The sequence below is a fragment of the Oryx dammah genome, unplaced genomic scaffold, assembly GCF_014754425.2.
Source record: "Oryx dammah isolate SB20612 unplaced genomic scaffold, SCBI_Odam_1.1 HiC_scaffold_21, whole genome shotgun sequence".
NCBI classification, from domain to species: Eukaryota; Metazoa; Chordata; class Mammalia; order Artiodactyla; family Bovidae; genus Oryx; species Oryx dammah.
The window spans coordinates 12,891,907-12,917,226 of NW_024070205.1; the positions used below are offsets into that span (position 1 = coordinate 12,891,907).

The following is a 25,320-nucleotide window of genomic DNA, read 5'->3' on the forward strand; positions in this document are numbered from 1 at the left end:
CGGGGAATCTTCCCAACCTAAGGACTGAACCCACATCTCCTGTGTCTCCTCCACTGCAGATAGATTCTTTACCTATTGAGCCCTCTGCGAAGCCCTTAGGAGTACATGGCCTTTAAGGAAATAGAATAAATAAAAGAAGGCTAATCTGAGGAAATCAGACACTAATGGATAGAGAAGAAATGCTGTATGTATAAAACAGTGACCTACAATATTTAAATGATTGGGCTGTAATATTTAAAATTCCCTTGATTATTCTTTTTTCAGAACCCTGACAGGATTTTAGATGTGTCCCTAAATGTATAACCAAAGCAATGACTGCAGCTCTAATTAAGCCCAAATATACACCATTATACCCTGCAAATACCACTGAAGGTCTGGTCTTCCTCTATTAGATGAGTTTAAGACAAGTTTCTTGCAATGTATTAGTCAGTGCTGGACCAAAGGGATCTAAAAAGAATAATGATTAGATAAAGAAAATTATCTGAAGAGTAATAATAAAATGCCTGAGTAGGTGAAGTTAATCTAAGGGTCCAAATTTTTCCATCATATTCATATTACTCATTAAACAGGCAGGTGCCTGCTCTTTCCTTCAAAGGAAGGAATAATGATGGGCTACACCCTTCTTTCAAAAGAGATAAATCATGTTGAGGGTACAGAAAAAATAGATGGCAACCATGGTTTTAGGTTCCTGTTTTTCATCTAAAGAATTTGGGTCAAAATATTTAAGAAACTATAGATTTTTTAAATGTGACTCTCTAGGTAGAATAGACAGATGTACAAGAGAAGGTTATGGTTGAGTTGAAAGAATCCAGAAATAGGAGATGGAAACCCTGAGTTTCTATGTTGGCTCTGCTATGATTTGGACAAATCAATTGACTTCTGAGTCATATTTTCTTTGCTTGAAAAATGAAGAAGCTCATAGCCAACTCACGGGATGAGAAGATATAGAAATTTTAAAATACAGACATATATAATATATATTATTATATATATGTTGTAATTATATAATATATACTTATATTAATATATAATACAATTATATAATATATACTTATATAATACTTATGTTATATAATTATATATAATACAATATTATAAAAGATAAGTTTTACCACAGGCTGAATGACTAAAAGGCCTTGTAAACCATTCTGTAATAGGTGATACTTTTATTTGAGACAGCTAAGCAAGACACTTGATTTTCAGTGTGCCTGTGTGAGGTAAGCACACCAAAAGGTACACAGTATCATCTTTGAAAATGTTTTACAAATATATTTTTGAAAAGGCAGACCTATAGTATACAAATATTTACAAATATTTTACATACTGATGCCTTAACTCCATCCAAATTTAGTTGAACTTAGATATATTTGAAGGATTAATTTTATTATTAGTCAGATATAAATCACTGAAATTTATTGCATTTATTCATTCAAAAGTTGTCTTCCTTCTTCTGTATACTAAAGTATCTTGCATTTCACTCTATTTGCCCTAAAGAAGAAAATGAATGCCTAGTGAATCATGCAGACTTAGACATGATCACTGCAAGATTACAAATCAGTAAATTATAGGAAGATTAAATTAATTATGGGTGGAGTACGTTATTCCACTTATGAGATATTTCTATAGAATTATTTCAATTGATCTATTTTTTGTTTTAGGTTTAACTATCACATTTTAAGTCACAAATGGCTTTAAAGGGAGCAAACTGATGATGAGAGGCATCAGTAGGTATGAATCTGCCTTAAAAATATTTTTAAGAAACAAATTTCTGCATCAAGCTGGAATATTTCAGTAATTTGAAGTTAATGTCAACTTTTAAAATACTCTTTTCTGGTTTCAGGCAGATAAATGCTAAGCATTTAGGATGATAAAACCAAGATGTAAAATGTATACTAACCATGTGGATCCAGAAAGTCCAGCAATGTAGGTAGCACAGTCTAAGATCCCTGAGTCATACAGTGCCTTCATCACACCAGAGAATCCTACCATGGCTCGGAATCCCCCACCTGAGCCCAGGATGGCCACCACAGGCACCTGGAATGAGGAAACACAGGATTATTTATCAAATAAAGTCATAAAATATGTCATGCTCATCTCCATTTCGATATGTCCCACATTTGGTAATAGGGATTATAAGTTCATTCATATTTTGATATTATCTGTTAAATATAAAATAATGTTTAAGAAAATCAAGAATTAATGTCTATTAGAAAGCAGACATTATTAAAATGACCAACTAACCCTATTTGAAAACAATAATAATAGCAACAGCAGTCCTTTATATTTGCTTGACTCTTTGCAGTTTGGGGCTTGCTTTTGGGTTTACTTTTTGTTTTAACTGATCCTTTCAAAATTGCTGTAAATGAACAAAAACAGTATTTGGTCATTTTTCAGATGGAAGTTCTGAAAGGATGCTATTACTTATTTAAGATCTATTAGCTGGTAATCTGTAGTTGAGTAAGCACCTTGCCTTCTTGATCCAGAATTCTTAGCGATCCTTTATGCTGACTCACTTCAAAAAATATGCTACTATTGAAGCCATCAAAAAGAACGTAATCATCTTAATGACATATAAAATTTATCGCTTCTATCTTTAATTCATTCATCAATCCGATTAAGTGGCCTTTGTGTTTCAGGCATCCCCACAGTGGATCTGGGGAATATAGTTAATTTAAGTGAGGCAGAAATGTAATAGCAATTATGACAACAACAAAAGGAATAGATGGCATTCATTGAGCTCTTATTATCTGGTTGGAATTGTTCTCAATATTTTATAGACATTGCCTTATTTAATCCTCACGAAATCTCTATGAGATTTCTATTTTACAAGTGAGGAAACCCAGGCCTTGAAAACTTGTCATGCAACCAATAAGTAGCAGAGTTGAGTCAAGAGTCATACGCTCGGCGTGGCAGCATGCCTTAAAGTCAAGGGCTACAGGTTAGCAGCACATCGGGTCCAGAAGGTGTGGTCAGTTCCAATCAAAAGGATTGGAGTGGTGGAGAAAGCTTCACAGACCAAGAAACCTGAGCTTGGTGTTAAAGATGCAAAATTATCCCATAGGGAGGGATAAAGACCAGGGAGAATGCTGTTCTGGGGAATGGGAACAGCATAGGCCAATGAGGAGTACTTGCAGCGAAACAGGCATAGACTGTCTGTAACATGACTGAAACACAGCGTGTTTATTTGGAAAACTTGTGTAGAGTCATGCAACCAATAATTAGCACAGCTGAGTCAAGAGTCATACCCTCGGCCCTTAGCATACCTTATCTCATGTGTGCATAGCTTTCAGGGGGCTCACAAACTCAAAAGTCTTTTCATAATAACAAGAAGATCTTACTTTCCTTCTTTCCTTCTCATTTTCTCATGAGTGTAAAATGAAACTTTCCAGAGACTAGATGATATTAGAAATAGCAACAGTTTGAATTTAAAAACACAGAATGACCTGCATTGAGTTTCAAGCACTTAAATCCTAACGCTTGGGTGTTCACTCACCAGTGGGATAAATATAGACATTCGTGACATCATTTTTTGAGAACTAAAAGGACCAAAAGCCTGTAGAATTCTTACATATAGAAAGGGAAGTCTATAGGGGTTAGGTCTTACTGGAGGTAGAAAACTGAATGGCAGGACAACCAGAACTGATTTCTTAATCCAGAGCTCTTCTGTAGTACTTGGTGGCTATCAAATTTCAAGCCAATTGAAGCCCTCATTCATGAAAACACAGTGCAATGAAGCAATTGAAATGGCTTTGAACTTGTGTATACTTAGATGAATGGAATGCTCTGAAACAGTTTTTAAATTGTAAATAAAGTAAAATATATAAGTTTTGAAAAACTTATATGGAGAGGGATGAAAGCTAAGATAGGAAACTAAAGTGGGTGAATGGAGTATAATACAGTATTAAGAGAGTGGCACCCCACTCCAGTACTCTTGCCTGGAAAATCCCAGGCGTGGAGGAACCTGGTAAGCTGCAGTCCATAGGGTCGCTAAGAGTTCGGCACTACTGAGCAATCTCACTTTCACTTTTCACTTTCATGAATTGGAGAAGGAAATGGCAACCCACTCCAGTATTCTTGCCTGGAGAATCCCAGGGAGGGGGAAGCCTGGTGGGCTGCCGTCTTTGGGGTCGCACAGAGTTGGATATGACTGAAGCGACTTAGCAGCAGCAGAAGCAAGAGTAGTTGTAAGCATGCCACGTTAGAAACTAGGAGAAGGGATTTGAGTTGGGCCTTGAATGAAGGGCTGAGTTTATAGGTACTATAATAATAATGATAATAATAAACCATTTACTGTTACTATGTGCCAAACACTAGATAACTTCCCTGGTGGCTCAGACAGTAAAGCATTTACCTGCAATGCGGGAGACCTGGGTTCAATCCCTGGGTCAGGAAGATTCCCTGGAGAAGGAAATGGCAACCCACTCCAGTACTCTTGCCTGGAAAATCCCATGGATGGAGGAGCCTGGTGGGCTACAGTCCATGGGGTCGCAAAGAGTTGGCCACGACTGAGCGACTTCACTATTGCTGCTGCTGCTAAGTCGCTTCAGTCGTGTCCGACTCTGTGTGACCCCATAGACAGCAGTCCACCAGGCTCCCCCATGCCTGGGATTCTCCAGGCAAGAACACTGGAGTGGGTTGCCATTTCCTTCTCCAATGCAGGAAAGTGAAAAGTAAAAGGGAAGTTGCTCAGTCATGTCTAACCCTTAGCGACCCCAAATAGCCACAAATAAGAAAAGGTATGTGATTCTGAGATGAAAAGATCAGCCTTAGTAGTAGGACTATACTAGGGAGCTAGGAAAAAAAGATTATGAAAGACTTTAAAGGGAAAAAAATGTCAGGGTTGATATTGTAGAAGGAGGAAGACTATTTACATTCAAAATTATGTGGGGGCTTTTAATTCTGTTGATTTGGTTACTTGCAACACTGTGTTATTGAAAATAACGTTAGGCCCAATACAAATAAGGTAGTTCAGAGTAAAAGTAACAGGTAACACTGTTTCATTTCAACATATAATACAAAATCTACAATATTGTTCAAAGAGAAATTTCATAAGAGAAGTTGGAAAATTGAATGTAAGACCTCTTTAATCCTAAGAAAACAATTCTCCAGATGTCCTTCTTCACATGCCAGGAGCCCAGCACATAATTATGGATGACAATCTTATGTTAGGAATTTTCTGAAAACAGCCACTTATTAAACTGGGACTCATGTAACTCAGTTTTCATCATTGCTTTACAGTAACCCTAAAGAGGTTTTCAACCCACTCCAGTGTTCTTGCCTGGAGAATCCCAGGGAAGGGGGAGCCTGGTGGGCTGCCATCTATGGGATCGCACAGAGTCGGACACGACTGAAGTCACTTAGCAGCAAAGAGGTTTTCAGGTCAAAAATTTGGATTGCTATCATTTGAAAGAAAATGCCATATTATTTGTATATGAAAATTAAATAATGAAATAACTGAACTGTACAGATTACAATTTACAACCTTATTTATGGCACATGAATTACTATGTTTTTGTGTATCATTTAATTTTTGCAATTCTATGAGATATATCTTATTGCCATTTTAAAGATAAAGGCATTGAAACACAAGAAACATCACTTTTCCACAGTCATAAAGCCAGAAAGTGGTGTCCTGTGGATTTAAAGCTGGGTTTGTCAGATTCTGAAGTTTTAAATTCACTGTGCTCCACTGGAAAGATTCCCCCATACCTACGGGGACCTTAGCAAAGGAAATTCTCTTTGAACTTCCTTAGCAAAGGAAATCCTTTTTGAAAAAATTTGGGGGTAGGATTAATACCGGTAACATTCTGGATTCTATAAGTCATACAGAATATGCATTTTTAAAATATAAAATTAAAATTTTTATTAACTATAAATAGAAAGGAAATTTAGACTTACGAAGAAATTTTATTTCATTTAATCTTGTGTGTGTGTGTGTGTGCTCAGTTGTGTCCGACTCTTTACAACCCATGGACTGTAGCCCACCAGACTCCTCTGTCCATGAAATTCTCCAGGCAAGAATACTAGAGCGGGTTGCCATTTCCTACTCCAGGAGATCGCCCTGATTCAAATATCAAACTTGTGTCTCTTATAACTCCTACACTGGCAGCCGGATTCTTTACCAACTGCACCACCTAGGAAACCTCCTCAAAAGGAGATTATTATTATTTTCATGTCTCAATTGAGGAGGGATTTAAGTGCACACGTTATACCGTATCTGCATCCATATTGCTGATAATCAGAATGTGAGATGCAGAGTCACGGGCACATAATTCCTGCTCTTTCCTTTTCCCCATTAGAGTAATCTTGTTGAGAGAAACCATTTGGTATTTAGCTAAATTCCTTTTTCTTTTTTTTTTTTTGCCATGGCTCATTGCTGCTGGGATCTTTCTGACCAGGGATTGAACCTGCACCCTGAGCAGTGAAAGCACATAGTCCACCAGGGAATTCCCTAAATTACATTTCAGATTTATGCATCACTTGAGACGTGAGCACAATTTTATGTAACAAATAAAGACTAACTTTGGATGTTTTAATAGGGGTAGTCATTCTGAAATAACTTCCAAAGAATAATGGGGGACTTCTAAGGTGCAGATGTTAGTCCTGGCTCTAAGTCTAAAAAAATGAAAAAAAAATAAAAGTTGCTGTGAGATTTTAGGTTATATTTAGACTTAATTGCACCAATATTTGTGTATAAATGATATCAATGACTATTTCTCATACTTCTGTCATACGATTACAGGAAATGAATTTTATTACCAAAACCCTGTGTTTTGATTACATTATTCTCATGCATGGGCTTGCGGATATTATTAATTTCCTCCTTTGCAAAATAAAATTTGAAGATGCTCAAAGATTTTTTTATGTTTTAATAGATTTTAAGTTCCAACAATTATACAAGACTTTTGCCTTCTTGGTTCCTGTATTAGTCAGAGTTCTCCAAAGAAATGGAACCAGTAGGTAGGTAGGTAGGTAGGAAGGTAATCTATCTAAGTATGAAAGTGACTCACACAATTATGAAGAATGACAAGTCCCGATTTGCAGTTGCAGTCCAAATGCCAATAGGTAAGGAACCAAGAGAGCGGATGACTCAGGTGAAGCCTGAGTCTGTTGGAGAATTCTCTTGCTTGGAAAGGTTGATCCTTTTGTTCTATATAGGCCTTCAAACGATTAGATGGGGCCCACCCACATTATAGATGACAACTTGATTATTCAAATTTCACTGATTTGAAGATCAATCAAGGGACTTCCCTGGTGGTGCAGTGGCTAAGACGTCATGCTCCCAGTGCAGGGGGGCTCAGGTTTGATCCCTGATCAGGGAACTAGTTCCCACATGCTGTGACCAAGAATTCTTATACAGCAACTAAAGATCCCATGTGCAACAAGTAATACCTGGGCAGCCAAATAAATAAATAAATACTAATCGAATAAAAAAACATCCTCTACACTGATGAAAATTGACTATCACAAGTCCACCCCTTCTCAACTCAGCAGCTATATGCATCCCTTTAACCATACTTAATCTCCAAATAAAGACAACAAGGTCATACGCCTACCTAACGGGATATAGGACTTCCCTGGTGGCTCAGACGGTAAAGCGTTTGTCTACGATGCGGGAGACCCAAGTTCGATCCCTGGGTTGGGAAGATCCCCTGGAGAAGGAAATGGCAATCCACTCCAGGACTATTGCCTGGAAATTAAAAGACGCTTACTCCTTGGAAGAAAAGTTATGACCAACCTAGATAGTATATTCAAAAGCAGAGACATTACTTTGCCGACTAAGGTCTGGCTAGTCAAGGCTATGGTTTTTCCTGTGGTCATGTATGGATGTGAGAGTTGGACTGTGAAGAAGGCTGAATGCCGAAGAATTGATGCTTTTGAACTGTGGGGTTGGAGAAGACTCTTAAGAGTCCCTTGGACTGCAAGGAGATCCAACCAGTCCATTCTGAAGGAGATCAACCCTGGGATTTCTTTGGAAGGAATGATGCTAAAGCTGAAATTCCAGTACTTTGGCCACCTCATGCGAAGAGTTGACTCACTGGAAAAGACTCTGATGCTGGGACGGATTGGGGGCAGGAGGAGAAGGGGACAACCGAGGATGAGATGGCTGGATGGCATCACGGACTCAGTGGACATGAGTCTGAGTGAACTCCGGGAGATGGTGATGAACAGGGAGGCCTGGCCTGGTTCATGGGGTCACAAAGAGTCAGACACGACTGAGCAACTGAACTGAACTGAACTGAACATGATATAGATATCCTGTGTGCAAATGGAAATGCACTAATCCTTTCCCCAGAAAAGAATGCAAAGTCCTTAAATATGCTTATTCTTCTCCTTGATACCTCATAACTTAAATATGAATCTGTTTTTGTAATTCTGTGTATGCATGCACACACACTCACATTCATAATAAATTAAGGAAGAAATATTCATGTCAAATACAATCTCATTTCAGTCATCTGGTAATAGCTGGTATTTATAACTACCTCCTGCTGCTAAGTCGCCCCAGTCTTGTCGGACTCTGTGTGACCCCATAGACGGCAGCCCACCAGGCTCCCCCTTCCCTGGGATTCTCCAGGCAAGAACACTGGAGTGGGTTGCCATTTCCTTCTCCAATGCATGAAAGTGAAAAGTGAAAGGGAAGTCGCTCAGTCGTGTATGACTCTTAGCGATCCCATGGACTGCAGCCTACCAGGCTCCTCTGCCCATGGGATTTTCCAGGCAAGAGTACTGGAGTGGGGTGCCATTGCCTCACTATCCATTCTCTATTTTCTTTGCCTTCAACCAGCACCTCAGCTGGTGGGTGATCTAACCTTCATTTCTGAAGTTCTGGGTCATTAGCAGTCCTTCCTGGACTGGGTTCTTAGAGTTTTCCATTGATGTAACTCAGGGCATGGTAATACTAACAGACAGACACCACAGAGGATCTCTTGTATCTCAGATATATTCTTCCTTACCACATCATCAGTTCAGTTCAGTTCAGTCGCTCAGTCATGTCCAACTCTTTGTGACCCCATGAATCACAGCATGCCAGGCCTCCCTGTCCATCACTAACTCCCAGAGTTCAATCCTTCTTTAATAGTCAGCAATCACCCCCACCAGGATAGTAGTTCCCTTCTTTCAGTTCAGTTCAGTTCAGTCTCTCAATTGTGTCTGACTCTTTGCGACCCCATGAATCGCAGCACGCCAGGCCTCCCTGTCCATCACTAACTCCCGGAGTTCAATCCTTCTTTAATAGTCAGCAATCAATCACCCCCACCAGAAGAGTAGTTCCCTTCTTTACCTGCTGAATAAAGAAGAGGCCAAAAAGGTCAGGGAACAGTCTTAAATTATACTTCAGTGGAATCATTGTTGCACTTTTGGTGGAAGCACTCCTTCCTCAGAATTAAGACCTCTAAGTCAGAAGAGTATAAGGTCATGCAGACAGGAAACAAATATTTTGCTAATGGGTCACTAGGGGTAATAGTGAGTGGAACCACTTCCACTCTTGGAGTCATGAATCCTGGGGATAAATAGCACCAATTTTGGATGCTGATTCAGAGGATTTAAACCTCCCAGAAAACCATATTCCAGGTCCGCAAGGTATTGCCACTGAGCTGGCACTGTAACTGAGTCTTCAAAAGGTATTCTAGCATTCCATCAAAGCAGCTGCTTCATGATGGTGGAGAAGATGGTAAAGCAGGTAAATTCCGTGACATGGTTCATTGCCACACTTCATTTGCTGAGAAGCGATTTCCTTGATCAGAAGCAATGCTGTATGGAATATTATGACAGTAAATAAGGCATTTTGTATGTCTACAGATGGTAGTTTTGGCAAAATTCTTGAGTACAGGGAAGGCAAATTTGAATCCAGAGTAAGTGTTTATTCAGGTAAACACAGAACATTGCTCTTTCCATGATGGCAGCAGTCTGGTGTAATCAATCTGCCACTGACGACCCATAGGAATGATGCCATGTTGGGGACTCAGTGTTGGTCTCTGCTGCTGGCCAACTGAGTACTTAGCAGCTGCTGTAGCCAGTTCAGCCTTGGCAGATGGAAGTCCACACTGCTGAATCCAAGCCTAACCTCCATCCCTACCATGATGGCCACTTTTTTCATGATCTTATTGGGTGATGACAGAGATGACGTGTGAAAGAAACTGACTGGTATCCACAAAACAGTTCATCTTATATATTTCATTAATAAAATCCTTCTCTGCTAAGGCCACTCTTTGGTGGGCATAGACCTAGGACCCAGCTATTTTCCATCCATTCAGAAAGATCAATTCATACACCTCCTGTACAATCTTTTCCTTTTTTGTCATCAGTTTTCCAATTGTGTTCTTTTAAAGTCCCTAACCGAGCAGCCCAAGAATTGGCCACAGGCCATGTATCAGTATATAATTTCATGTCTGGCCATTTCCCCACCCAAGCAAAATGAAAGAGTAGGTGCCCTCTTATAACTCTGCCCTCTGGGAAGATTTCCCTTCACAACTTTCCTTCAAGGGTATCTCAGAAAGGGACTGGGGTCCTGCAGCTGTCCTCTTTCAGGTGGTACCAAAAAATTTGCAAAATCACCTGTGACAAGAAACAAATGTTCTTTCCTCTTGTCAACTGACTCACTTATGAGGCTCTGGATGCAGGATGGAAAAGAGAGGTTAGGTAACAAAAGTGGGACACGTGGGCAATTGGGCCACTTCTTAATGGAATTTATGTGTATCTTCAGGGCTTGGTCAGCCTGATTTCATATATAAAACTTCTTTCTGTAGTATGATGGAGTGCATCGGTGCACACCCAACTTTATGGCTTGGTGGGTCAGATAACATGACAGTCAGCTGAGGTCACATGATAACTTGGTGACCTATAGTTAAGCATGCAATCTCTACTAAGGCCCAGTAAGAGGCCAAAAGCTACTTTTCCGAAGGACAGTAGTTAATCAAAGAGGATGGCAAGGTCTTGTACCCAAGGTACCTGTGCTGCAATTCATCTGCAAGTACCTACTCCAGCCTGGAAAGAGCATTCCTATCTGCCACACACATTTCAAGCAGCAACAGATCTGGCCCTCAGGGCAGAGCAGCTCACAACTTAACTGAGTCCTATTGTAGAGCCTTCTCTTGTTTTGGACCCCATTCAAAACTAGCTAAGGGGAGCTCCAACTGATTGTCCAACCATGTTTACAACTAAAAGGAACAGGAATTGACACGGGAAAGTGCTATTGTCATAATGAAGGTGGAAGCGAGAGGAAGAATATTCTTAATGCAGGAAATCGAATAAACAAAGAAATAAAACTTCTAACTGAAAACCCAAGGTTGATTTTTATTACCTCCTTCTTTGAAACTATTTGGCTTTTTCTCCCCCTCTGTCACTAGACAGTCTCTTCTTTCTCTAGTTTTTCACTTAATTTATCTGACAAACTTAAGTACATAATAGTAGTCTAGATATAGGAATATATTACTTAAGGACTACTTATACTCTTATTTTCATACAAAGCTATCTGTCTGTGTATTCCTTATATTCTGCCTTAAGAAGGAACATTTCCATCTTTATTCTTCCATGAAAGTTGGAACAAATTTCCTTTTCTCATTTCCCTGCTATTTTAATTTTAAATCTGAGTCCCCTAACCAGTTCTTGCTCTCTTTATAGTCAGTTATGTGGGGACATGAAAACTGTTAAGTAGCATTTCTCTTCAAATAAGAGACTCTAATCTGGAAACTTCATCTGATTAAAAGCTATTTTGGAACAAGAACATTGAAAAGAACTGGCCTTTAAATAATCCAAATATGACAAAAATTCCCACACACAAAGTGTCACAGATCTTACTCACAGGAAAGACCTCAGCCCTTTTTATTTATGGAGGAATTATATTCATCAGAGACACTGTTCCAACAATAAGCTCACTTATCAGATTTTAATTCCACAAAAACAAAGTTGAAAGAGAAAGGGATGATTTGAAGAAATTACTTTTAGGGAATACATAGAGCTTGGAGAAATGGCAGCTGATCGCAGTGGCTGCAGACATGAGAGCATTTAAACCACTTCAGTCTGGGCAAAGAGTTATGCTTTTTAGAAACTTTTCATCCAAATGACTAAAATCAATACATTTTAGAACTTTTTATTATCAAGAATAATTTTTTTTAAGTCTTAGTGCTGAGGAGAAGAAACTCTTGGGTTACTCAAAACGTTAACTATTTGACTTATTCAAGTGACTCGATGTTAAAGAATCTGCCTGCAATGCAGGTTCGATCCCTGGGTTGGGAAGATCCCTTGGAGGAGGGCATGGCAACACACTCCAGTATTCTTTCCTGGAGAATCTCCATGGACAGATGAGCCTGGCGAGCTACAGTCCATGGACTCGAAAAGAGTCAGACACGACTGCATGACTAAACACAGCATTATCCAAGTAGAAAAGCTAAGGTTTTATTGAATTTGACATTGCCCTGGGGTGTTATGTAACAGCAATACCCACATATTGGTTTAATAGCTACTATTGTATTAAGTGCTACTATAGTATTAAGTAACCAAGATGTGCCTTACACATTGTTTGGGCTGGTTTACAAGCCTTTATACTCATCCTTTTAGTTGAATAAGAGACATTGTCTCTATTTTACAAGTGAAACACAGAGAAGAAGCAAGGGACCCAAATTCCTTCTGCCAAAATTCATTCTACATTTTAAGTCGACATTGGTATCCTAAACTGGATGCTGCAAAATATTTGTTGAAAACTGGGAACAAGACAGGTAACATCTCCGCATTAATATTGAGTAGGACTGTTCTGTCTTAGACAAACTGCTATTGCAGTCTGCTCCTTTTACCTTCAGGAGGCCAACTAGCCAGTACTGAATCGAAGGTGAAGATCTTGGCAGGGAGCAAGGGAAATGGGAGCTTAAGAGGCCCTTGGCTCAGGAGAAACACAAAATAGGAAAATGATACTTGTGTTATGGGAATGGGTGGTGCTAAATACATCTAAGTGGATGATTTCTGCCAAGAGAAAAAAGTCTCAACTAAAACATCAAAAGTTTTAATTCTAGGAATGACTACCAAAAACATGAGTTTAATATTTTTGAAGACTAGCCCAGAGAAAAGCATAATTACCTCATTCTCCATCTGCTGCAGAAAAGTCAATATGTATGAATAGTAGGCCAAATTTCATTTTCCCAGAAAGACTCCTTTTCACAACAGGAGTGCCTAGGAGATGAGGCAGCAATTTTCCTTTTGAAAAGGAAAACCTATGACCAAGGCCACTGGACTTTTGTGGCAACATGCCCCATAGACTTTCAATTCAACCCTTCAAACTGCAATCTTTTCATCCAAACCTGTCTCCTCCCCAGTCTGTGTTAGTCACTCAGTCGCGTCTGACTCTTTGTTAGAGTCGGACTGTACCTCTGTCCATGGGATTCTCCAGGCAAGAATACTGGAATGGGTTGCCATTCCCTTCTCCAGGGGATCTTCCCACCCCAGGGACTGAACCCACATCTCCTGAAGCTCCTGCCTCAGAAGGCGGGTTCTTTACCTCTAGCACCACCTGAGAAACCCCCTCCTCCCCAATAACCTGATCAAATATTCCTCAGTTATGAGTCCCTGCTCTTTCTCTCTAGTGAACCCATCCCCTAGCTGAAATGCCAAACCACTGCCTACATTTGTGCCCTGACTCTCACTGTTCTGATGAATTTGAGGTTCTTGATGTCTCACTGTGAAAGAAATCAGTGAGACACAAAGTGATAGTTCGGAAGTGGATTTATTTAGAGAAAAATACACTCCACCGAGTATGAACCATCTCAGAAAGCTAGAGAGCACTGAAAAATAGTGTGGTTAGTTTTAATGGGCTGACTAATCAGGCTAATCAGTGGGAGGAATATTCCAATTATTTGGGAGAAGGGGCAGAGATTTCCAGGAATGATGCCATGGTTCACTTTTTGGCCTCTGATGGTTAGCCTCACAAATGTCATGGCGCTGGTTGGTGTATCATTTAGTTAACTATTACAATGAGCATATAATAAGGCTCAGGGTCCACTGGAAATCGAATATGTGACCACCTTGAACCTAGTTGGGTTTTTTTTGTCGTACCTTATGGCTATGTCATTCTTTAAAGGTTGTGCCTTGCCCCATTCCTTCCTGTTTTCATTACAACACCACATTTACTGAGGGTCTACTGCAAGCTAGGAGCTGAGCTGGTGCTGGGCATATAAAGGCGAAAAACACAGACACTACCTTGCTCCTCATGAAAATTATATTCTAACGGAAAAAAAATAACAGACATTAAATGAAAATTTGTACAAGTATTTTAAAAGTTTGACTGCAGGAAATCCAGAGAAGATAATGTACATATATCTGTGCTGTAAAAGAATATGACTGAGAGACCTAACTTGGACCCAGGGGGAGAGACAGAAGGATGGAGGAGCGAATGACAAAGACTGCTTGAGTAACACGTGATCTGATTCAAGAATGAGAGGCTGTAAGTTCACTGAAAAGGGGGTGGGGTGGAGGAAGGGGGGATGGGGAGGCAAAGACAGACAGAAGCAACAATGTGTACACGAGAATGCAAACTGGGAAAGGGTCCTGCGAGATCTGGAGCCAAGAGGTACTCAGTGGAGGGGGTGGAGGGGATTTGGGATGAACTAGCAGCACGTGGGTATCTTAACCACCTAGATCAGCAGGGAAGTCCACACTTTGCTGTATACTTTACTTCCCAAATGGTGCTAGTGGTAAAGAACCCGCCTGCCAATGCAGGAGACATAAGAGACACAGGTTAGATCCCTGGATTGGGAAGATCCCCTGGAGGAAGGCACAGCAACCCACTCCAGGATTCTTGCCTGGGATAGTCCCGTGGACAGAGGAGGACAGTTCACAGGGATGCAAAGAGTTGGACACGACTGAAGTGACAGCAGGCACAGCAACATGTGAAGCTGGAAAGATGCTTTGAGGCCAGTCCTAAGAGCAGGGGAAGGATTTTAGGCTTGAGTTTGATAAAATCAGATTTGTATTTTGGAAAGATCATTCAGACTTCAGTGTGAACAAAAAATGGAAAGAAGGAGGACAAGCATCAGTAGAACTATAAGGAGGAGAGGATTTGATGTTCGGATTCAGATATGCTGAGTGTGAGGTGTGAGGAATACAAGTGAATGAATCAGCAAAAGGAGGTACCGATATTTAGGTCTGAAGATCGCAAGGGAGGTTCTAAGTCACTGAGAAACAACACCATCTCAGCCCAAAGGTGTTGGGTGAAACATGGAAGAGAAAAAAGTGCAGAATGAAGAAAAAAGGGGCTTGGGACTGAGTCTTGAAGAACTCATAAATAATGCGCAGAGAAAGAAGATCTGGTAAAGGGAACCAAATAGGCATGATGAAAATAAAGAGAAGACACTAGATATAGTGATGCCAAGGGGAGAAAGGGTGAGAACACTTGGGAGATTGGCATTGACTCATAGACCCTATTGATACTATGTATAAAATAGGTAACTCGGACACGACTGAGCAACAGAATTGAACTGAACTGAACTGAACTGAATGAGAACCTACTGAACGGAACCAGGGTCTCCTGCATGGCGGGCAGATTCGGTAGCATCTGAGCCACCAGGGAAACCCAGATAGCAGAGGGAACTCTACTTAATGCGCTGTGGTGACCTGAATGGGAAGGAAGCCCAAAAGGGAGGGAATAGATGTGTATGTACAGCTGACTCATTTCGCTGTACAGCAGACACTAACCAACATTGTAAAGCGTCTATGCTCCGGCAAAAACTGATTTTTAAAAAAGAGAGAAGACAGTAGGTGAAGGAGAGTGAGTGTTTCAAATAGCAGAAAACATGAGTCACTTGCAGCTATCAAATCAGGTGTAAGACAGAGCCAGAAGGTCCTTTGGCACGTGTTCCTTGGTACTGGGGACTAGTGGCGCAGCTGCAGTAGAGCAGACGCCGGAGGGAAGCAAGGAAGTAGAATGAGGTTGTGTAGGAAACTGGGAAATTTTGTGAAGATAAGGAGAGAAGCAGAGCAGAAAAGAGAAGGGAATGTCCGTTCCAGGGGGATTTTTCTGGTTCTGTTTTTTTTTTTTCCTAAATGTATCAGAGTTTAGAGCATGGTTATGTTTTTATAGGAAAAGTTCACGCGGAGGTCGAGGCCAACAATAGAGGTGGGGAGTGGTCCTGGGAGGACTGGAAAGTTGCTATGTTGGGATTCCTAATCGGGGTTTGCAATCCCTATCTGTGGTGTGAGGTGACTGAATTGGAAAGAAAAGGTGTGGTTTCTTCTACTGAACTCAGAGGGAAGTGGCAAAGGCTAAGCCTGGGCTATGGAATATGTCAATCCTCTGGCAAGAAATGAAAGATTTATCATCTCATGACTTTTAATTTCCCAGATTAGCAGGCAAGTCTATCCATTGTGAGGGAGCCAGAGGGTGGATAAGCGGCTGGGAATAAGAAACATTCTCATTCCATTTGCAAATAAATGGAAAGCAGCAAGGTGAGGAAGCACTGAGACAGCCAGAAAGGGTCTCCCAGATGAAGCTGAGAGCCATGAATTAACAGAGATACCCATTTCCATCACTTTTTTTCTGCTTAAATGTCTTTCTCTCCAGCGAGGCTTTAAACCTCACCAAGGAAAGTGACTGGTATTAACCATTTCAGCTTTGTTCACCTTCAGTTCCTAGCACAATGTCTCAATGAATGACAAATGGCAGAAAAGAAAAATAACTTGAAATACCATTTCTCTGCTCCAAGGATATAACAGTGTCGGACAAGGCTGGGGACAAAAAGAAGGTGTAGAACTGCCGAAAAAAGGTAGAAAACAAGATCATAAAGACATTCCAGGAAACCAGAAACTCCTGAGTAATATGTACTCAAGGATGTGTCTTCAAGGACTTATTAACTGAGACAATGAAAAGTGAAAAAAGTGAAGTCACTCAGTTGTGTCTGACTCTTTGCAACCCCATGGACTGTAGCCTACTAGGCTCCTCAATCTGTGGGATTTCCCAGACAAGAATGCTGAAGTGGGTTGCCATTTCCTTCTGGAGGGGATCTGCCCAACCCAGGGATCGAACCCAGGTCTCCCGCATTGTAGGCGGATGCTTTACCGTCTGAGCCACCAGGGAACTCACGCTAACTGAGACAATAGTCAACCACAAGATGAGGGACTGAAGAGAAGTCTCTCATTTTTTCTTAAACAGAAACATCCATGGTGGTTTTGCTCCTCCTCCAAGCTTCCTTTTAGCAAAAACTGCCAATCAGCAACATCTTATCTTATAGTTTGTTCCTATCATAGCAAAGCCATTTCAGCATCAGCAGAACGGCTTTTGACCCCGATACTCACCTAGAAACACAGGTAGATACTCTGTCATCACATATGGAACAAGTACACATCTGGTCCCCTTACTCAGAATTTCTCTCTCATTTCCAATTGCATTTGGTCCTTAATTTATAATAATCTTGAATATCCGATCTGTGAGTACATGCATGGGGATAAATATGCATGCTTATAGATATATATTGATTTATGCATTTAATAGGGGCTTTCCTAATAGCTCAGTTGGTAAAGAATTCCCCTGCAATGCAGGAGACCCCAGTTCGATACCTGGGTCAGAAAGGTCCCCTGGAGAAGGAAAAAGCTACTCACTCCAGTATTTTGGGGCTTCCCTTGTTGTGCAGCTGGTAAAGAATCCACCCGCAATGCAGGAGACCTGGGTTCGATCCCTGGGTTGGGAAGATCTGCTGGAGAAGGGAAAGGCTACCCACTCCAGTATTCTGGCATGGAGAATTCCATGGACTATACAGTTCATGGGGTCTCAAAGAGTCAGACACAACTGAGCAACTTTCACTTTCATGCATTTAATATCTTTCTAAAAGTAAATTATATTCATCTAAAATATTCAATTAACAGAAAAGCTCAAAGCAACAAGTAAAAAGTATTACCTGATATGCCATTAAGAAGAAATTCCATTATTATCATTTGATGAACATTACTACAGCACTTTTTAAAATGTCGTTTCATTGAGGTATGATTGACATAACTGCTTTAGGTGTACAACATAATGATTTGTTATTTGTATATATTGTGAAATTATCACCATAATAAGTCTAGCTAATATTAGTCCCTATACATATATAAATTTTTTTCTTGTGATAAAAGCTTTTAATATCTACCCTTAGCAACTTTAAAATATATAACACAGAATTATTAACCATGGCAGAAATTTATTTTGCAGATTTCAGAAAGAAGAATAGACCAATAGATGGATGGATGGGTAGATGGACGGATGGATAGGTAGATAGGTAGGTAGGCAGGTAGATACATACATACATACATAAATCAGAGAAGGGGTAAGTAGATAGACAAAAACTGGATTATATAATATGTTACTGAATAAAATAAATGCCATTTAATTTGCTGGAATTTAAGGGAAGAAAAAGGAGTTAAAGTACAATTGAAGGATTGTACTTTCAATATTCGTTGACAAACTTTTTAAATTTTAACATCTCTTTGTAATTAGAATCATGAAAAATATTCACATGTGGAGATCATTGTTTTAACTACCTGGTCAACTTTGGATATCTTTTCACTCTCTGATATGAAATAGTAATAATTGGAAACATTTCCTTTTATCTCCTCTATTCATGTCTTTTAAGAAAAACATTTTGTTTGTTGTTGTCATTAAGATTTATAACATTTTGTTCTGGCTCAGTAATGATAATTTCGACAATTATTTAATCTTCGTTTGTATTAAAATGAATTCAATGACCCGTTTACAGGTTAAACTTTTCCTACAAATGAAATGAACATCTTGTTTGTGCATCAGTATGCCTATGCCTCTTTTAAAAATTACATCTGATAAATACTACCACATATGGGCAGTCCTTGTGGTGATCTTCCTCAAAGAGTTTCCATTTATGAAACACTCACCTTACCTTAGAAAGATAGAGAAATAATACTCAGTCTCAATATCTTCACATTTGAGAGGAACTTGAGAGAAAGCACAAACAAAATTGTTATTAAATTGCAAAACCATTTTGAAAAATTTCCAACTCACATCACGTGTAGAATGCAAGCCTTCACTATTCTTCGGGCCCAGCAGTTTCTTCATGTTTTCCTTTATGTTTTCCTTTCTCTGTTGTCTGAAAGCTTTCTCCTGGTCACACAGAGCCATACTAAATCGGAGGTCTGGGGATGAACTGCGTATAAAACAGAGATAATGAACTAATGTCCTCAAGTCTATAGCCTTGTTATACATCATCCAGTTCCCTCAAGCCCCCGTAACTAAACTGATACATTCTCACTTCTTCCCTCAAGCCGTTTCCTAGGAGGGGATCCGAAATGAAATTATAAAACGATGCCACTGTATCTTATCACAGAAACATCCAAGGGACACTCCTCAGTTTTATCTCCTCTTCTCTTCCTCACAGGTAACCACTACTTTAAACTTGCTCTTTCTTTTTCTGATGTACTTATTTATAATTTTACATTATACATTTAGGTCTAAATAATATAGAGTCATTTTATAGGTTTTTAATATTTTTTGTAAATGCTATCAACTGATGTATTCTGCAAATCACCTTCTCCATTGAACTTTTTTTGAGGATTCATTTGTGTTTATAAGTAGAGTTAATTCAAATATCTTTACTACTCTGAGGCATTTTCATTATGTGATTATTACACAATTTATGTATCCATAAGTATTGGTGTTATGTCCATGTTTTTAACTACTATAAGCAGTATTACCACAAACGTGTGAAAAAGTTTCTGGTAAGAAATGCTCTTTAGAAAGAACATCTTATTATATTGTCACAACAGATATACTTATAAAGTACTTTTATTTTACAAGTAAGTAAAAAAGTGATTAGAAATATTTCAACCATTAGCAAAATTAGCAAGCAGATACTTAAATCCAGGACTTCTCATTCTACAACTCACGTTCCTTGTAACATACTATACTGATCATTATTTTACGTTAAGCACAAGAAGCATGATTTTTTTAAAGATCTACAAATAAAGTAATGAACATAGATGTTTAGAAGATATCAGTATGAAAATATGTAAAAGAAAATTAGAAACATTTTGAATAATTTGGCAAATATAGTAACAGAAGTATGGTTCATATCTTCTGTACCATCTTTAAGCTCTCTAATTCATTTCTTTCCTGATTTTATTTTTTATTTAATTGAAGACATTCCATAAAAATTGAATTTTTCTTTAAAGAGCATTTCATTTTAGGATCAAGACAAATTAACATGTAACACTAGAGTTTGATTAAACTTAACTGTAGAAATATAGTAAATTGCTTCTAGACCTATGTATGCTATTTAGCTGCAGTTTTTCTCCTACATTATTTTTGATAATTCTGCTCTGCTAAAGCTAATAGTGTATTAATTACACCAATGGAGACCATTTCCCATTAAAATGAATAGTGTTACTTTCATAGTCAAGTAGCAAAACTATTTCTAATCTCATGCCAAAATATATCACTTACAAGCGAGAATAGATATAATGCAAAATAACAGAAGTAAAAAAGCTGTCCTTTGATACATCCTGATTATTTACTGATGGGCAGCAGTAACTTATGTAATAGTTGTCTAAGTTGAATCCACATTATCCAGGGATCAAAATAAGAAAAATATATAAACCCAATGTCAATGTATCCATATTCATTCATTTAGCAAATTATAAGATATAAAATGTTACACTAATTCTGTGGTGTTCATGTAAATAAACTGTGTATTAGTAACTTTGGTAAAAACCCACTTCAATGAGATGCAGAGAGCTTGAGGAAGGCAGCATCTATTGACCTCAGTCTTAGATCAGAGATGAACTTATTCTCAAGGCAGGCCTGACTCCCCTAAGGCTCACCATTTGAAAATGAATAAATTGGATTTCCAACATTCATTATTGGAGGCCACTTTGAAAGCACAACACACATCGTGGAACTTCATCATTTGTTTTCCGGCTGATCTTTATGAACAAAGGCAGTCTCAATTTTCAGTGTTTCCTCTTACAGTTTTCTGTGTATGTTCACTTTCATGGTTTTTAATATCCATCTGAATCAACCATGAAAAATCAGCTTCAATAGCTGTATTTCTTTCTATGGGAATAGATATTTAACTTGATGGAGGGCCCTTTCTAAAGGCTCTTCTTCTGACAATTATCATTTAACCACTAAATTACTGGAAACTTGAGCAAAGAATATTAGGTTTGGGGTTTTTTTTTTTTTTTTTGATGTATAACATAACCACATTTATTATGAATGTCTTCCAGTATTAAATGGCAAATTACAACAATGCAAAAACCGCAATTACTTTTGTACCAATCTAATAGTCCCACAAGCTTTCATTGCAACTAATATGTGACGTTGCTTTAGGTAAATGGTCAGGCCAGTGTTCCACAAAATACATCCCCCTTTTGCTGTAGCTCTTAGGAGAGAGCTAAAGAAAAGCAAAGTACATTTAGTGTGCATTTTTGATACTCAAAGCTGTCAGAATTACTTCATCTATTAAAAGCATAATTTTTAACAATTAAAATCTGTGGATCACTCACAATATTTTCTATCCAGTGAAATAAATGCACTTACCAAACTTCAAGAGACATTTCCAGAATCATTTCAGTGACCTAGAACAGATAAATTAGTCAGTTAGGTCATAAAATGTATGTGTGTTATTTATAATGCAAACAAAGTCAAAATAATTTTTAAGCGACAGATGACTTTTAACCTAAAACTATAGTAAAAATAAAAGTACCATAGCTCTATTAAGATCCTAAATTACAGGTATATTTCAATAAATAATTTTTTGCTGTTTTTTTCATGAGATAAGCCTACTTTATAATCATTTTTTTCTTTTACTTTTTGGCTGTGCCATGGGGTATGTGGGATCAAGCTCCCTGAACAGGGATCCCACTGGAGGGCATGAACCCTTGTCCCTACAGCAGGGTCTTTACCACTGGACCACCAGAGAAGTCTGATATGTGATTTTAACAAGAATAAGAATTGCCTTGATAGAGTTGTTATCCTCTTTCATCAAAAAAAAAGCAGTGCATTTAAAAATCATTTTTCAAAAATCATAAAAATTTCCTAAGATTTAAAACTACAGAGATGTGTACCATTATTTAGGGGCTATCCCCAGGCCTCAAAATCAGGGGTCAAAGTTAAAGAAAACCTGGATGAAAAGTCACATTTGCGCATTTGTGACAAATGTACGCTGTAGTAAACCAGAAACAGAATGCCTGTCCAAAGTGGACAGCAAGACCTAAGGGCCAGCCAACTGTGGTCAGTGTAAGAAACGTCTGAAATGGGATATGGGGCTTAAGTTTTTGTTTTTTTCAATACTGTGTGAACCAACCAAACTTATGGGAGGACTCTATCCTTCCAACAGGCCGATTTGGGTTTAATGAAGAAAAGAATGACTAACATCCGCAGAGAAAAGGGGTATTAAAAAATGTCTTTCCAGAGACTATAAATATATTGTATAGAAAGACCTTCTCAATATTATCCCAGCCATTAGTGATAAACGATGTAACTTTAGATTGTTACAAGAACCAAATGAGAACGTTTCAAAGTTTGCTGCACAATTGTAAGATGGTGCTCTTATTTTTATTACCTCAGTTATTTTAAGAAAATAGTTTGAATGAATGTGTTGAATACCTTCAAACAGAACAGAACTAGGATATGCCTCTTAACATGGGAAGGGGATATTTTTTGAGACATATTTTTTGAGTCAATAATGCTGCAGATTATTGACTTTTTCTATTTTTGGTTTCAGGAGATGGAATAAAACAAACTAGACGGAGCTTTCCAAATGTTAAAATAATCTCATGGATAATTCTCAGTACCGAATTTTATGAGTAAGAAAAAGGCATGGAAATTATCTGTATAAAAATTTGCCTCTCCCACTAGGCTGTAAGCTCTGTCTCAAGTAGGTCTCTGTTACAAGTTCATTGCACAGTGTTTGGCATGCAACACACAATCAATAAGTATCTGTTGAATTACTGTGCATGTGCGTGTGGAAGAGGAGCATATAAGGTATCATTTCCTGTCAAGAAATATTTCACTGCTACTAGAGGAAAAAATCATAGGCTGGTCCCACCCACACAGCAGTTCTCATAAGGAATCCTATGAATATTCAGTATTACTTTGAAGTTGATAAAATAATCAAGAATCCCAGTACAAATGGAATTATTCATGCCTAGATAAATTATAGTTCAATTTTAAGTCAAAAAGGTGATTGGCTTCTAAACAATTTATGTAATTGCTGTGCATTCTATGAAGGAAAGCACTGCTCAGACCACATTTCAGCACATGTCCATTTCCACATTTCAAATGGAGTCGTTTTCAAAGAGGGGCTTGGAAAACATTTTACACTGAGTGAGGTTACTTTTTCGGATATTCAATAAGAAAAACAAGTGGATAAAACACGGTCTGCTTGTTTAAAATAAAATACATGAAAACTGGTATTAAAATGAGACTAGATTTACTGTTTTTATCTACAAGGGGCAAAAGCCCCAAGAAAGAATGGAGATTAAAAGAACAAGATTACAATATGGAGTTTTCTAACTCATGGAAAAATTCTAAGTTGGAATGGGCTTCCCATTTCAATATGCCACCTCATGACAGAAAGTGGGAAAAAGCTGGCTTCTCAACTGGTAGCTCTCTAAATATTTTACATGTAAAAAATCTGATGCCTGAATATATCTAATGCCTACTTGTCCCAACAATAATAAAAGGAAAATTAACTGCTATGTTTATGGTCGTATTTGTTTTCTCCATGAGAATGTCCCTTCCATATCCAAATACAACATTTCTTAGCTAAGACACTCGTGATCCTAGACAGACTGATAAGACTCTTTAAATGAAGGCAGGCGGGGAGAAGAGAGGACATGAGTTTTCTGAAATTTGGAGTATTATAGAAGGTGCTGCCATGGTTCTTGTCACGTGGATTCGGGTCCCTACTTCCATCTGTTGCCCCAGAGGACCACCCACAACCTGGAGGAAATTTTAAATTCTCCTACTTGATGCTCTATGTTCCGACATGCTATGAAGATAGACATTCACAATCTCTCTGCATCTTTCACCTGGAACATATCATTACAGATAAAAGAGCCACAAAAATATGTACTTCCTGTGAGGCATTAAACAACTATTGAAGACTCCTTCCCACACATCGCATGAAGCAGTTCTGCATCACCCTCTTCCAGGGTGCTTGCATTATCAAGGCTATTAAAGGGAATGGTGGTCAAATCTCCCTGGGCTCCTCAACCCCAAAATACACTTAGCCAGGACAATGAGAAGTCCACCTCTTCTAGGAATTACTAATATAAAAAGCAGGCTATACCCACTGCATACTCTAGGGATAAACAACAATCTCTTCTTTGAATTTCACAATGTAAAACAGTTTTAGATGTTTATAATGGAAGATGTTCAGTTGGGGCAGGCAGGGGAGGGGAACTATAGGCGAGAAACTATTTTTCTAAAGCCATTTCAGACTTAAAAATAACTTTTAAAGTATCTAACCCACTAATTCTCTTGCAAACTTCCCAGGGTTATTTTGAAATAATAAAGTGAAAAAATAAGCACAGTGCCCAGCATTAAGAAAGTCCTTTAGAATTATTTCCAAAAGATGCACACAGTCAAATAAGTTGTAACTTGAAAATCTATCATATTAGTAACACACACACACACACACACACACAGAAGTCGCTCAGTCGTGTCCGACTCTGCGATCCCATGGATTGTAGCCCACCAGGCTCCTCTGTCCATGGGATTTTCCAGGCATGAATACTGGAGTGGGTTACTGTTTCCTTCTCCAATCGTATTAGTAAAGAGCTCTTCAAATATGCCATGCCATCACTTATTATAACACTCCAGTATTTACAAACTTTACTTTCAATAAAACTGATTTTGAATTCTGATCCCTCCTAAGTCAATTTACCCATTCCCCACCTTGTTAGAAACAAAGAGCAGCTTATCACCGTGTTGACTCAATAATCATTACATCTTTCAGGAGAATTACATGATATTTTCTACTTTATCTGTATTTACCTGACCTATGCAAGATAACAAAAAAATTATACCAACAAATAAGGGTCATTTTTACAAAAAATCATGTCTACATAAACTGTAACTTCATCCTATGAAGAAGGAATCAGATGTGGATGTAGAAAAGTAGGCAATCCAGGTACAGAGGGGAAATTATAATATCACCAATACTAGTCACATCTAAATAAATTTTGCATATTTTAAATTGAATGATATGCTGCTAAAATCATCTTTTTAAATACATATGACTTTTTGATATCACTGCAAACTAACATTTTTTTAATTGAGATGTAATTCCATATACCATTATATTAGTTTCAGGTACATAACAACGATTT

The 25,320-nt window shown here is 38.5% G+C and overlaps 1 protein-coding gene across 1 annotated transcript in view; it reads right to left on the reverse strand.

The window, feature by feature from the left end:
- Positions 1-25,320, reverse strand: part of PLA2G4A (phospholipase A2 group IVA) — a 171,162-nt gene that overhangs the window by 59,441 nt on the left and 86,401 nt on the right. The window contains exons 6-8 of the mRNA XM_040263791.1: positions 21,524-21,561; positions 18,992-19,133; positions 1,898-2,034 (exon numbers count right to left, since the gene is read on the reverse strand). Of these exons, the coding sequence (XP_040119725.1) occupies positions 1,898-2,034; positions 18,992-19,133; positions 21,524-21,561 (317 nt within the window). The remainder of the gene's footprint in view (positions 1-1,897; positions 2,035-18,991; positions 19,134-21,523; positions 21,562-25,320) is intronic.